Genomic DNA, 14073 nt, shown 5'->3' on the forward strand with positions numbered 1-14073 from the left:
GGTCAAAGGTCAAGGTCACAGAAGCTAAGATTGTAACATGGTTTCCGGATGATAACTCAAGAATGCTTACACCTAGGATCATAAAACTTCATAGGTACATTGATCATGACTGGCAGATGACCCCTATTGATTTTCAGGTCACAAGGGCAAAGGTCAATGTCACAGTAACTCGAAATAGTAAAATGGTTTCCAGATGATAACTCAAGAATGCTTATGCCTAGGATCATGAAACTTCATAGGTACATTGATCATGACTGCAAAATGACCCCTAATGATTTTCAGGTCACTAGGTCAAAGGTCAAGGTCACAGTGACTTAAAATAGTAAAATGGTTTCCGGATGATAACTCAATAATGCTTATGCCTAGGATCATGAAACTTCGTAGGTACATTGATCATGATTGACAGATGACCTCTATTAATTTTCAGGTCACTAGATCAAAGGTCAAGGTCACAGTAACTGGAAACAGTAAAATGGTTTTTTGATGATAACTCAAGAATAATTAGGCCTAGGATCACTTAACTTCATAGGTACATTGATCATGACTGGCAAATGACCCCTATTGATATTTCAGGTCACTAGGTCAAAGGTCAAGGTCACAGTGACAAAAAACGTATTCACACAATTGCTGCCACTACAACTTACAGCCCATATGGGGAGCATGCATGTTTTACAAACAGGCCTTGTTGATGTTGGGTAACTGTAAAGCTTGTGTTGTTGTTGACAGTTTTCGGGAATTTCACAAATTCCTGTGTCAGTGCTCTGCCAAGAATCTTTACTGTTGGGGACAGGGATCCTTTAAGGTTAAAAACGTGGGGATAAAAGAGAAAATCTGGGGATACATAAATATATTTGTAGCTAAGCAGATTTAAATTTTCAGAAACTAGTAATAACCTATTACTTGAAATCTTAAACTTGATTTATTTCTTTTAACAGCCAGTCCACAAGATGTAACATTCTAATTCAAACTTGAACATTTTAAAAATGTTTTAAAACTTTCAAACAATTGTCAACATATTTACAGAACTTTAAACAGATTAATGGTCATTGGACTCAGCATGGCGTGTCAAAGTACTTGTTTGATAATTATATGTATACTTACGGATAGTAAAGGCGTTTTCTTTTTTGTTCTTTGTGCACAAACTGCATGTCATATTGTTGTTGTCAAACAGTGACCAAGAAAATTCTTGAAGCAAATTTGCTTGGAATGTACGTTTAGGAGCAGACTATTTGTCGTCATTGCTAAACGATGTTGCAACTTGGTAAGACTCTGTTGTGGTGTTTTAATTTTACTTGCTGGAGGAAAAAACTCAAAACGGATTTTGTTTTCTTTGGCCGGTTACTTTCCGCCATTTTGATAGGTGTGGACATTTCCTTGATATCTGATTGGTTTTTATAATCTCAACTTACCAATGAAATAAAGTGCTATGAAAGTAAATAAACCATTGGCTGCGTAATGACGTCACGTCCAATGAAATAATTCGTTCTAGTTACGCATTCACTCGATTATTTTACCGACTTACAAAATGAATCGATTAGTTTTTATTCCTAATTCCTGTTCGCCCGCGGGCCCATATACGGAAAACGGTGTGGACAAATCTTTTTTTGCGCAAATTACGCAAGGGTGCATCCTCAACAGAACACTGCTGTGTTTTATAACGCTCTGCTTACTTACAAATCAATCTGATAAAACGGGCACCAAACGCATATGGTTGTAACTTTGAAAAGTGCTTATATAATAATGACGTAGAGTGTTATTTTTATTGATGACACGGCAGCTGAATAAGTATTTATGTCTTTTATTTGTTATATTCATGCCCTTCTCCAAAGAAGAGGAGGTATATACTTTTGCACGTGGCGGTTGGTCAGTCCGTCTGTGGGTCGGTCCGTCCACCAAATGGTTTCCGGATGATAATTCAAGAACGCATTGGCCTAGCATCATGAAACTTCATAGGTACATTGATAATGACTGGCAAATGACCCCTATTGATGTGCAGTTCACTGGGTCAAAGGTCAAGGTCACAGTGACATGAAGCAGTAAAATGGTTTCTACTGTTTTTACACAATGGCTGCCACTACAACTGAAAGCCCATTTAGGTGGCATAGGTGTTTTACAAACAGCCCTTGTAAGATTAGAGCCATTCCCTGGCAATATAATACAAACAATGCTTTAAGAGATCTATCTTACAGTCAAATTTAAATAGTTGAATTAACTGCATAAAAAAACAGATGAGATTTTAATAGCGTAAGGCTACTATATGTTTTTTTAATCTTGATTGTATAGAAAGCCTAAGGCTGATTATTAAAGCTCTCTAGTCTGTTTCCATAATACAATCAGTACTTGGTGCCTGTGTGGCTGATCGTAAGAACACTCCCACAATAAAAGTCACACTCAGGACCTCCAGCTTGCTAAGCAGACACAATATCCGTCACTTTTCAGTGCCCAATTATATACAATCAGTACTTGGTGCCTGTGTGGCTGATCGTAAGAACACTCCCACAATAAAAGTCACACTTAGGACCTCCAGCTTGCTAAGCAGACACAATATCCGTCAACTTTCAGTGCCCAATTATATACAATCAGTACTTGGTGCCTGTGTGGCTGATCGTAAGAACACCCCAACAATAGGGATCACACTCAGGACCTCCAGCTTGCTAAGCAGACACAATATTTTCTGTCAACTTTCAGTGTCCAATTATATACAATCAGTACTTGTTGCCTTTGTGGCTGATCGTAAGAACACTCCAACAATAGGGATCACACTCAGTACCTTCAGCTTGCTAAGCAGACACAATATCCTCTGTCAACTTTCAGTGTCCAATTATATACAATCAGTACTTGTTGCCTTTGTGGCTGATCGTAAGAACACTCCAACAATAGGGATCACACTCAGGACCTCCAGCTTGCTAAGCAGACACAATATCCTCCGTCAACTTTCAGTGTCCAATTAAATAGACATCTTGTATTTCAACCAAATGCTCTTTATTTAATTATGTTTATATGTTTGATTCTAAAATATTTAATAAACATAGCTGGTTTTATATGCAATTCAATTTTACAGTACTGCCCCTTTAATATTTTTATTTTTTTATTTTTCAGTACTGTCCCTTTAATTATATTTGATTTGTTGACGTCATTGTGTCATCTCTTCTAAATTACATCATCACACAAACTTTCACTGTTTTGGGCTACATACATAGGCCATCAGGTTTATTGTGGTAAACTTTATTAATATTTTCTCTCTGACGGGCGTTTCTAGTTTAATTTATTTTTTAGCAGTCACATAAACAACCATTATATATGCAATATGGATCTTTTTCACCCATTTTTGCTGCACATTTCTGTATTTGCACCATGATGATTTGAAATATTATCTGTATGAGGCTTAATTTTTTAATATTTTTCTAAAAAGAAGGGATATACTAGACATTTGTTCTTAGCTTCATTTCATTGTTCCTCAAAAGTTGTAACTCTGTCGCTCTGGTCTCCTTCCTACCATTGAGTAATTAAATGGTAATTAAATTGAATAAGTTTTAATTCCCTTTTATTATTGTTTAATTTGAGTTGCAATGCTAAGAGGTTAAATTTTAATTACACGTATATGAATCATGAATATTGCCGGGCCAAGTGTGAGGTTGAGGGCTCTAAAACCGGTTTCAACACCTAATGCTTTGCATTGACCGTTCCAAGGTGGTGACCCCAGCTTTATTCTTCTATGTTGTGTATGTTGTTTCGTATTGTGCTGTTTCGTACTGTTTGGGCAATTGGTCATGTGCACTTTCCTTAAATAAAGGACCAACTAATTGTTTATAATGAGAATGTACATGTAAGTGGAGTGAGCATTGTTATCATAATATTTCAGAAGACTTTCTTAAGAAGATACCTATATGTACTGTATGACTGGAACTTTGAAGGAAAGACCTTTGATACACAAGGTTTGTTGAATATCATGATTACGAATATGAGCATGAACTAGAATGGTGTAGTTTTTTTAATCATTACTAAAGTTCTGTTGCAATGAAAAATATAAAACGTTTTACTATTAGTTGTCGCATTGGTATCAAGCAATTTATTAATATATATATTATAATATTACTGCCTCAAAGTAGAAAACAGACAAATGCTGATAGTTTTTTTTTACATTTAAATTTCCTCAAATCTTTAATTGTATTGTTCACTACCTACAAGTAGGCTGGGTTTAATGTGTCCCTTTAAGAGCTGTTAATGATAATGGAATACAATTGACTGACTTCATCTCATTCAAGTCCCTTTATTATTCAACTTTCAAGATTCAATATCACATTATTAAAAACAAGTTTTAGACAAGGTTTTCTTTAAATCAAAAGTCTACCTGATACACAGACAAGTCTGAATACATCCCTTTAAACCTTAATGACTCTCCATATTGACCAATCATTGTGTCAGGTGATACAGCAGGTATAAAGTTTTCAGAGCCTATCTAGAGGTAGTTTAATGTTGGAAGTCAATTGTAGATTGTGTGTGTTACATTGAGGTTAAAATACTTCTGTTGTTGCACTGTGGACACTAGGCTATGACAGTGACAACACATCTATCTTATATCATTAAGGGAGTATAGATTTATTTTTAAGCAAAATACATGTGCTCTATATTACTTTATTGAAAGTTTGTTAACAAAATGGCGACACAGTCTGATAGAGTTTTCTTCTTCTGTTTTGTATCATGCAAGAAAAACAAGAATATCGAAGAATATGCAGTGTATTACTGTGAAAAATGTCAACAGTGTTTTTGTAGAGAGTGCTGTGAGCTACATCATGACTATTTGTTTAGTGAACATGTAAAGTACAACCGACTAAATATGAGGAACTGGCCAGTCTCAAAGGAGTTGGAGGCTGTTATACTAATGTGTGAAATACACACTCATAAACAACTAGAGACGTTCTGCAAAGATCACAGTCAGCTGTGCTGCTCAAAATGTGTTTCCTTAAGTCACAGGTATTTTAACATTAAAAATCCTTAAAACAACATAATTTGAGGTATTTCTTATTTGTCAGACTAGTTATCTTTTGCTCGGGTCCATTTATTCGTCAGGAATTAATCAAAGCGCTGAAGGCACTAAATGTTCGCTATTGCATAATTTAACACGCAATTCATTTTTCAAAATCAATCGCAAGTTTGAAATGAACACACGTCATTCAACTTTATAAAGTGTGTGTCATAGCGCAGTGGTCGAGTTTTGTGTGCACTTTTTATCATCCTTATTATTTCATAGAAATAACTTAGACAAAATAAAAACAACATGCTTTTTCGACGTTCTGAAAGCATAGAAAGTATGATGAAAATGGTAATGAGAACTTAATATAAAGAAAATTTGCAGTCACCATCATATTAAAGGAATATATTTTCTAATATCAAATAACTATCTCACCAAGAATATAAATTCATAATGAAAGTTCCGTGTACAAAACTTTTGATTTTTGACACCATATACAAATTCAAAATACACAAGTATATAAACATTGCTGTTTATGCTTTATTTGTTACCTGAGCAGTTCACACAGTGTCAACAACGCTGACATTAACATAGGTATAAAGCACTAATGCGCTTTAAGGCGTAGCTGTTTTACTCAGTTTTCATCTTAGTGACTTTTAGATAAGGCCAACAGACACGCATGAATATTTTCGAATATTTTATAAGCTGATTCGAGATACAACCTCTGAATTTTTGTTACATCACTGCGTATGTGCTCAATTCAGAGGATGTAGCACTGTACAGTGTAAGGATTTCCGGACTACTCTCTGTATGGTCAAAAAACACAAATTGTGGCCCTGTTACAATTACGCGTAACAATCCATCTCGCAGAATTTCACTTTCGCCTCCAAGATGAGAAAACAATCATTAGCGAAATAGTATAGTGTCATAATAAGAGAAAATTGTTTAATTATCATACCACAATGTCTGCCGTACTTGGTCAGCACAACTGGAAATCATTCCTTAATGTGTGGATAGGCTGCCATTATTAACAAGTTTGCTATTTTGAATTCAATTTTGTATCAGAAAGCATTGTTCTTAAAATTGGCATTTTCAATTTGCAATTAGATTTGTAATGACCCTCTTCATGCGAAAATGGGTCTGATTCCATAAGCGCCCATCATATAAATAGCCCACTCAGCTATCTCTCCTTCTGGTAAGGAGAAACAAAACATATTGAGTGATTTTATAGCGAACAGCATCGCCTATGGCCTGACTGTGCAAAAGCACATGTTGGGTTTAACAAACGCTTGCCGAAACGCATAAGACCCATTTTCACATGATGGCATTATTGACATGTGATTTAAATGTGTCGAAAGAAAACTGCGTTTAAATCAAATATCAACATACGATATATTTCAAAAGTAAAGAAAGATACTCATAACAAGGCATATGAGGACACATATGAAGTGCTCTCCCGTAGTATATTTATGCCCCCCTTCGAAGAAGAGGGGGTATATTGCTTTGCACATGTCGGTCTGTCTGTCGGTCGGTCCGTCCACCAGGTGGTTTCCGGATGATAACTCAAGAATGCTTGGGCCTAGGATCATGAAACTTCATAGGTACATTGATCATGACTCGCAGATAACCCCTATTGATTTTGAGGTCACTAGGTCATAGGTCACGGTGACCAGAAATAGTAAAATGGGTTTTGGATGATAACTTAACAACGCATACGCAGCCAACAAGATGCATACGCGGCCAACAGGGCTTACTCTGAACAATATAACTGAAGCAACTGGTCTGTAATCCTAAATCTATAAATATCAGTCCAAAGAAACATCATCATTTGAGTAAAATAAAGTGTGTCAGTAAAACTATTCTCAGAATATGAGATTTTTTTTGTATATTTTGTATATTAAATATTGTGTTAATGTTTAATTTTGTTGATTAATATAAATATAAGCAGGACAGGGGAGGTAATACACTTTTATATCTTTCTTATATACAGGGGAAACAAATGCAATAAGTTTAAATTTTATGTTTAATAAATAGATATTTGTAAATGTCAGTCTGAGATCATCTGTTAATTTGTCATTGTCACTTGACATATTGCTTTTATATTTAGCATACTTGTTTACCAACATCACCCCAACCTATATTCCCCACCCCAAACCTCACCCCTCCATTTTTTTTAAACATCATCTAATAAATTACCCCACCCCACATTATACCCCCCTTTCACCCCCATCCCCCTTACCCCCCATTTTTTTTTTAAACATGTAATAAATTACCACACCCCACATTATACCCCCCTCCCACCCCTCTACCACCCCCCCCCCCAATTTATTTTTTTTCATTTTTTTAATTTTGAAGGATTGTCTAATAAATTATTGAATATGAACAATTTCCCCATGATGGCTTACGTTATACTGTCAAGCACTCGAATAGTCGAGCGTGCTGTCCTCTGACACCTCTTGTTAGGTCACAAGGTAAAAGGTCAAGGTCACAGTGACTCAAAATAGTAAAATGGTTTCCGGATGATAACTCAAGAATGCTTATGCCTAGGATCATGAAACTTCATAGGTACATTGATCATGACTGGCAGATGTCCCCTATTGATTTTCAGGTCACTAGGTCAAAGGTCAAGGTCACAGTGACTCGAAAGAGTACAATGGTTTCCTGTTGATATCTTACATTAGGTCAAAGGTCAAGGTCACAGTGACAAAAAACGTATTCACACAATGGCTGCCACTACAACTGACAGTCCATATGGGGGGCATGCATGTTTTACAAACAGCCCTTGTTTTTATCTACTCACACTAATGCGTGGTTTGACAATGCTAACACACATTTCATGCAGTGAATATGCAACTTACAAGTGAAAAACACAACACAATAGTTTAATAGTTTTGTTTAATTGTATTTATTTATTAAGAAAAGTAAATTGCAAACTGTATTTCAAAGTCACCGTATACACCGACTACATTTTAAAAAGATATTTATGCCCCTCTTCGAAGAAGAGAGGGTATATTGCTTTGCACATGTCGGTCGGTCTGTCGGTCTGTCCACCAGGTGGTTTCCGGATGATAACTCAAGAACGCTTGGGCATAGGATCATGAATCTTCATAGGTGATCACGACTCACAGATGACCCCTATCGATTTTGAGGTCACTAGGTCAAAGGTCAAGTTCACGGTGACCAGAAATAGTAAAATTGTTCCCGGATGATAACTGAAGAACGCTTATTCCTAGGAACATGAAACTTGATAGGTAGATTGATCTTGACTCTCAGATGACCCCTTTATATTTTCAGGTCACTAGGTCAAAGGTCAAGGTCACGCTGACTCGAAATAGTAAAATGGTTTCCGGATGATAACTCATGAGCGCTTATTGCTAGGATCATGAAACTTCATAGGTACATTGATCATGACTGGCAGATGACCACTATTGATTTTCAGGTCACAAGGTCAAAGGTCAAGGTCACAGTGACAAAAAACATTCACACAATGGCTGTCACTACAACATTGAGCCCTTATGGGGGGCATGCATGTTTTTCAAACAGCCCTTGTTATTGTTATAAATATATTTAATATAATATATTTAGTTATTTTCGGTTTTAGCGATTATAAAGCATTTTCGAGGTTGCCTATAGTAGGCCTGTAGTAATTGATGAACTCATAGCCAACTGTCTGTGTATTGAGAACTATGAATATAAACAAGCTAAAACTTCTTCTAATCTTCTACTATTGCGTTGCTAGCAACCGTAAATACAAAAGATCGCCGCTATCTGTTGAGAACCAAAGAACGTTTTCCAGAAATACCCGCTGTAGTAGCATGAACGAGGTTACGAAACAGGTCATTCGTATTATTATTATAAATTGTTTGTTATATTTGGGTTTAGCAATTATGAAACATTTTTTTTGCTTTTGTCTATCGTATCGCTGAAGTTATTGTTGAACCTATGTTCAAAGTTTTATAAATTGAGAATATAAATTAGCGTTCACTTTTTCCCGAATCTATTAATAGCCTCAATTTACGACCTGTACTACGTCATTGAGGTGTATGTGAGAGTGTAACCTATTGCGTTGTTATCGCCCGTGGACTTTCCTTTGTTTATCAAAAGGCGCATCTATTAATAACCTCATAATATGAATGGACTGAGCAAAAATACTACGTCATGAAGACGCTGCAGAAAGTGGACTATTTTATTCATTCATAAACAATCTCCTCTGCAACATGTACAATACGATCATTGTTTATTGATTCTTTTCTATAAAAGCATTGTCTAAACTATTGCATTTAACACGATATTAATATCATGTTTCCATTTGTGAATGAATATAACTGGAGAACTCATACCTCTTGCATAAATTATACAACTCTTTCTCGCGCGGATACGCGTAGTAAGCGGGTATTGGGCTCCTAGTAGCTAAGGCGTATCGACCTGAATTTTAGACTAACCACCTTAGACGGTCGCTAAGCGACCATCTAAAAATGGTCCTATGGTTTATACAGGCGTTAATAGTCAAATTACTAACAATGTACTCCTCTGTGAAACTGCAAGGGTGTGTTGTATTGTGTTTACATAAACTCTGCTAATGACGCATCTTGGTTTAAATTTGCTATGTACAGTAGTCTTATGGTTTTATAATAATAATAGATATGTGGCCAGGCATCAAATTATGACAATCAGTTCATACAACGTAGGTAGTATGGCACATTGTAGGTTGACTCTGTAGGATTATTAAAATAAAGAAGACTGAGTGTTTTTTCCAGGCCCTCATTGCGTGGCTCTTCGCCATTCCACCGTTTTGAAGCGCCGCTTTGCGCTTTTTAAAGGCTAAAACCACCATTCATCCTGATTGATAACATCTTAAATGCCTCAGAGTTCAACTATGACGCTCCGACTGTGATTGATTTTATTCATAGGTGTGCACGTCTAATCGAGTATTTCGATTGAGTAAATCCATTTTTGTCTTGATTTTTTGTTTAATCTTCGTAAAGTAAAATAACTGGTTCATTAGTGACTTATCTAAAGGACCGTTACTATAGTCTATAATAGCAAGTGTGTAAATTGAACTTAATGAAGGAAATGTCAATTTTCAAATCATTCGTGATATAATTTTTTAATTAAATGCACTCAAAAAAACATGTTTCCCATGCTCAAGACAAGACGTTATAAATGACCAACATATAAAGTTTTGCTTTTTATCTTGACAAAGGACACACAAAGTAGCTTCAAAATTTCAGCTACAATTATCTTGTTACCATCGCGTTAACATAAATCGCGTGTTTTCGATTACAAATTTTAGTATGCTCATTTGAGAACTCATAACAAAATACAGTTTTGTGCAATGGATTCAATTATAATTTTTATGTCCCCCACTATAGTAGTGGGGGACATATTGTTTTTGCCCTGTCTGTTGGTCTGTCTGTTGGTCTGTTACGTCAACTCTAACATTTTGCAATAACTTTTGCTATATTGAAAATAGAAACTTCATATTTGGCATGCATGTGTATCTCATGAAGCTGCACATTTTGAGTGATGAAAGGTCAAGGTTAAGGTCATCCTTCAAGGTCAGAGGTCAAATATGTGGCCAAAATCGCTCATTTTATGAATACTTTTGCAAAATTGAAGATAGCAACTTGATATTTGGCATGCATGTGTATCTCATAGAGCTGCACATTTTGAGTGGTGAAAGGTCAAGGTCAATGTCATCCTTCAAGGTCAGAGGTCAAATATATGTGGCCCAAATCGCTTATTTTATAAATACTTTTGCAATATTGAAGATAGCAACTTGATATTTGGCATGCATGTGCATCTCATGGAGCTGCACATTTTGAGTGGTGAATGGTCAAGGTCAAGGTCATCCTTCAAGGTCAGGGGTCAAATATATATGGCCCAAATCGCTTATTTTATGAATACTTTTGCAATATTGAAGATAGCAACTTGATATTTGGCATGCATGTGTATCTCATGGAGCTGCACATTTTGAGTGGTGAAAGATCAAGGTCAAAGTCATCCTTCACAAGGTCAAGGTCATCCTTCAAGGTCAAACGTCATATAGGGAGACATTGTGTTTCACAAACGCATCTTGTTATTTGCTAAAACACGTTTCGTGTCAAAATAAATGTTTTTATGATATTATGCACAATTTCCACGAGGATAACACCCGTTGGTTATCATCAGTCTCCGAAGTAAGGGGCCGTCCATAAAGTCTGTCACGCTTTTCTTGACCATTTTTAATCCCACCTCCCCCCATGTCACAAACTGTCACAAAATCTTGGACCCCCCTCAAGTTCGTCACAAACTCACACTTTCGAACATATTTTTTTAAATTAATAACTTTTACAGATTTTATCTAAAACACAATTCACTATAAAACAATATAAAAATTTCACTTAAAAGACTTTCACATTATCAAAGTTACTTTTATTACTAGAATAGTTGATTGTCAACAGTTGTCACAGTTATTTATTGAATAACATGTTAAATCAAAAATGTTCACTTTGGACATCATCCATACATGGTGAAGTGAAGTGTTCATTTATAGTTATGACTGGCATCTATTCAATGAATATTTATCCGAATGTAAACCTCTAATAAAAACGAAAATATAATTGAATTTTTCTTTCAACCCTTTACTATCTAAAAAATTGAAAAGTCCAATAATTTATTTTGTCATTTACTTATTAGATCTGCGTGGATGTTGTGCTAAGGTGCCTTTTAAAATTCGAACAACACATTCAGTAGATACGCAATTCGTCTAATTTTCACATAAAACTAATTCAAATTCAAATTATTTTTTTTGAAAATTATTTTAAAATTCTACTTAAGAAATATAAATATATTTTTTTAATAAATGTGTGACATCACAAATGGCCTTACCCACCCCATCCCCATGTCACAAACTGTCACACTTTCTAACACCCCCTCCCTCCACCTGGAGCTTGACATACTTTATGGACGGCCCCAAACTGGTCACGATTTTATCATGGACGATACATACCATATACATATAGCATAGCCAACAAACCTCCACAAAATCCCTGAAATTATTGATTTTCTTTCAGAAAATGCAAAAAGGTAACACTTAACTCAGCCAAGAAGCAGGCAGCAGAAGTACAAGAAATGTTTGAGAAGCTCCTGATCAATATGAGAAAACTGAGGAAACTGCAGAGTTGCTGTGAGTCTGGAATCCACGATCTGAAGAGTTCATACCAGGGGCAAGAACTCATGGTACACAAAATGAATGACAAAATTAAATCCACTATGGCCAAAATTGCGAGGAGAACTTTAAAGAAAATACCTAAAGTTGAGCAAAACAAAATCTATGAATTATTGCATTCCACTTTGTTTCATATAGAAAATATTATTTTGAATGAAGCAAAAATTACACTATCAAGTCTTGAAGATTCTCTCAAAACTGGTGTTGAAACCTGCATCCGTCATCATCATGAATTAAAAGCACTCCATGAACTCCTTCTATACAGCAGTGACAACAAGAAGAAGAAACTCTGCATGATAGCGAGTGAGAAATGCATGGACAAAATACAAAAAGTTGAATCGTAACTGGGTGAGTACAGTGTTAGACTTGAATGTTCGGTATTAAACCAGACTATACAAGGCACTAAGCAGTACATTGTCAGATTATCAGGTCTGGGGAGGCTGATAGAGAGTATGAAAGCTAACACTGACATTGAACAGTACTTGTCTAAACTGTCAGGTCTTGCGAGAGTATTGCATAACCATGTGTTAACTGTCCATGGAAAGTCTGAGCACACTGTGAGAATAACAAATGATTCAAAGAAATGCGATATCACAGCCATCTGTGTTCTTCCTGATGGACAGGTCCTAGTTGCAGACAGAGATAATAAGAGAGTCAAGCTTCTAAACCAGCAGTACCAGGTGGTAAGTCACTGGGATGTGAATGATGGTAAATGGGACATTTGTCAGATCACACCCAGTGAGGTTGCAGTGCCTATGAATAATGAGGTCCAGTTTATCACAGTAAGCCAGAGCCAACTCGCCATAGGCAGGAAGCTTGAGTTACAACATAGTTGTATAAGTGTTGCCCACCATCGGGGAGACCTGTTTATTGCATCTGGTACTGCTCTGTTCAAGTACAAACTGAATGGCAAACTAGTCTGCAGACTTTATGAAGATAAATCAGATAATGATACAGGTAAGAATCGTGGTGGATTCATCATTATAACATTTGTATTATGTACAGGGGTTTTCTAGCCATTTTAAGAAAAGGATTGTCTGGTTAAATTGGGATTTGTTAAAGAGATAAAATGGCAAATTTGGGATGTTTTATTGACTTTATGGACAGAATCAGATTTGTTTATCAACAAATATTGACACATCAGGCTTTTCCTTTAGACACTTCTTTCTACAAATAAAAAAAATATTTATTTTTTATAAATTGGGAATATTTTTTTACAATATTGGTTTGGGATCAGGTCCATTTTAAGGCCATTTTTACATATTAGAAAACCCCCTGATGTATTATAAATTAATTATTTTATAATTCATATGTGCCCGTTCAATGCTACAGTAGCTAAAAGAAGATTCAGAATTATTGATTTATAAACATGAGTAATGAAGTATTTTGACTGTCACTACATGGCATGTCTATAAATAGAAACTGAGTTCCTGGGAAAGAGACACTTTCTGACCTGGTGTTCATTTTTGTGGCTGTCAACTTACTGTACATGTACAATATGTTTTATACATTGAACAATCTATTTACATCGTATTAAATAGGTACTCTTTAAATTGTTGTTGTTTTAATGTTAAGAAGTGTTTAAATATATGTATTATTTATAATAAGTCATTAACAAAATTTTGCTGTTTTAAGGGGTTTGGAAATAAACTAGATTGAAAAACGTCAATATTTGTTGTTTGAAATATTAGTTTACTTGTTATAAACACTTTAAATCACAAATAAAAAATAAATACACTGTACATATATGAAATATGTCTGCTTTTGTCAATTTCACTTGTGTCAGTACATTGCTATCACATGTATACATGTGTGGAGAAGCTATAATTACTGCATATAGAAACATTTAAAATATACAAGAATTGATTGAACTGTGTAATTGTTTTGATGT

General features: G+C 35.5%; 1 protein-coding gene across 1 annotated transcript; it reads left to right on the forward strand.

Annotated features, from left to right (window-relative positions):
- Window positions 1-4626: 4626 nt before the first annotated feature.
- On the forward strand, window positions 4627-13133 carry LOC127856390 (E3 ubiquitin-protein ligase TRIM33-like). Its single transcript, XM_052392532.1, has 2 exons — window positions 4627-4974; window positions 12028-13133. The coding sequence occupies exons 1-2, from the start codon at window positions 4658-4660 to the stop codon at window positions 12524-12526; spliced, it is 816 nt and encodes a 271-aa protein (XP_052248492.1). The 5' UTR covers window positions 4627-4657; the 3' UTR covers window positions 12527-13133.
- The last annotated feature ends 940 nt before the right edge of the window (window positions 13134-14073 follow it).

This window comes from Dreissena polymorpha, chromosome 13 (genome assembly GCF_020536995.1).
Source record: "Dreissena polymorpha isolate Duluth1 chromosome 13, UMN_Dpol_1.0, whole genome shotgun sequence".
Taxonomy (NCBI): Eukaryota; Metazoa; Mollusca; class Bivalvia; order Myida; family Dreissenidae; genus Dreissena; species Dreissena polymorpha.

Excerpts from the sequence above, each read along its gene's own strand:
- LOC127856390 (XM_052392532.1), top strand. The coding sequence starts at position 4,658 with ATGGCGACACAGTCTGATAGAGTTTTCTTCTTCTGTTTTGTATCATGC. Across the intron at positions 4,975-12,027 it reads TGTGTTTCCTTAAGTCACAG|AAAATGCAAAAAGGTAACAC; the intron begins GTATTTTAACAT and ends ATTTTCTTTCAG.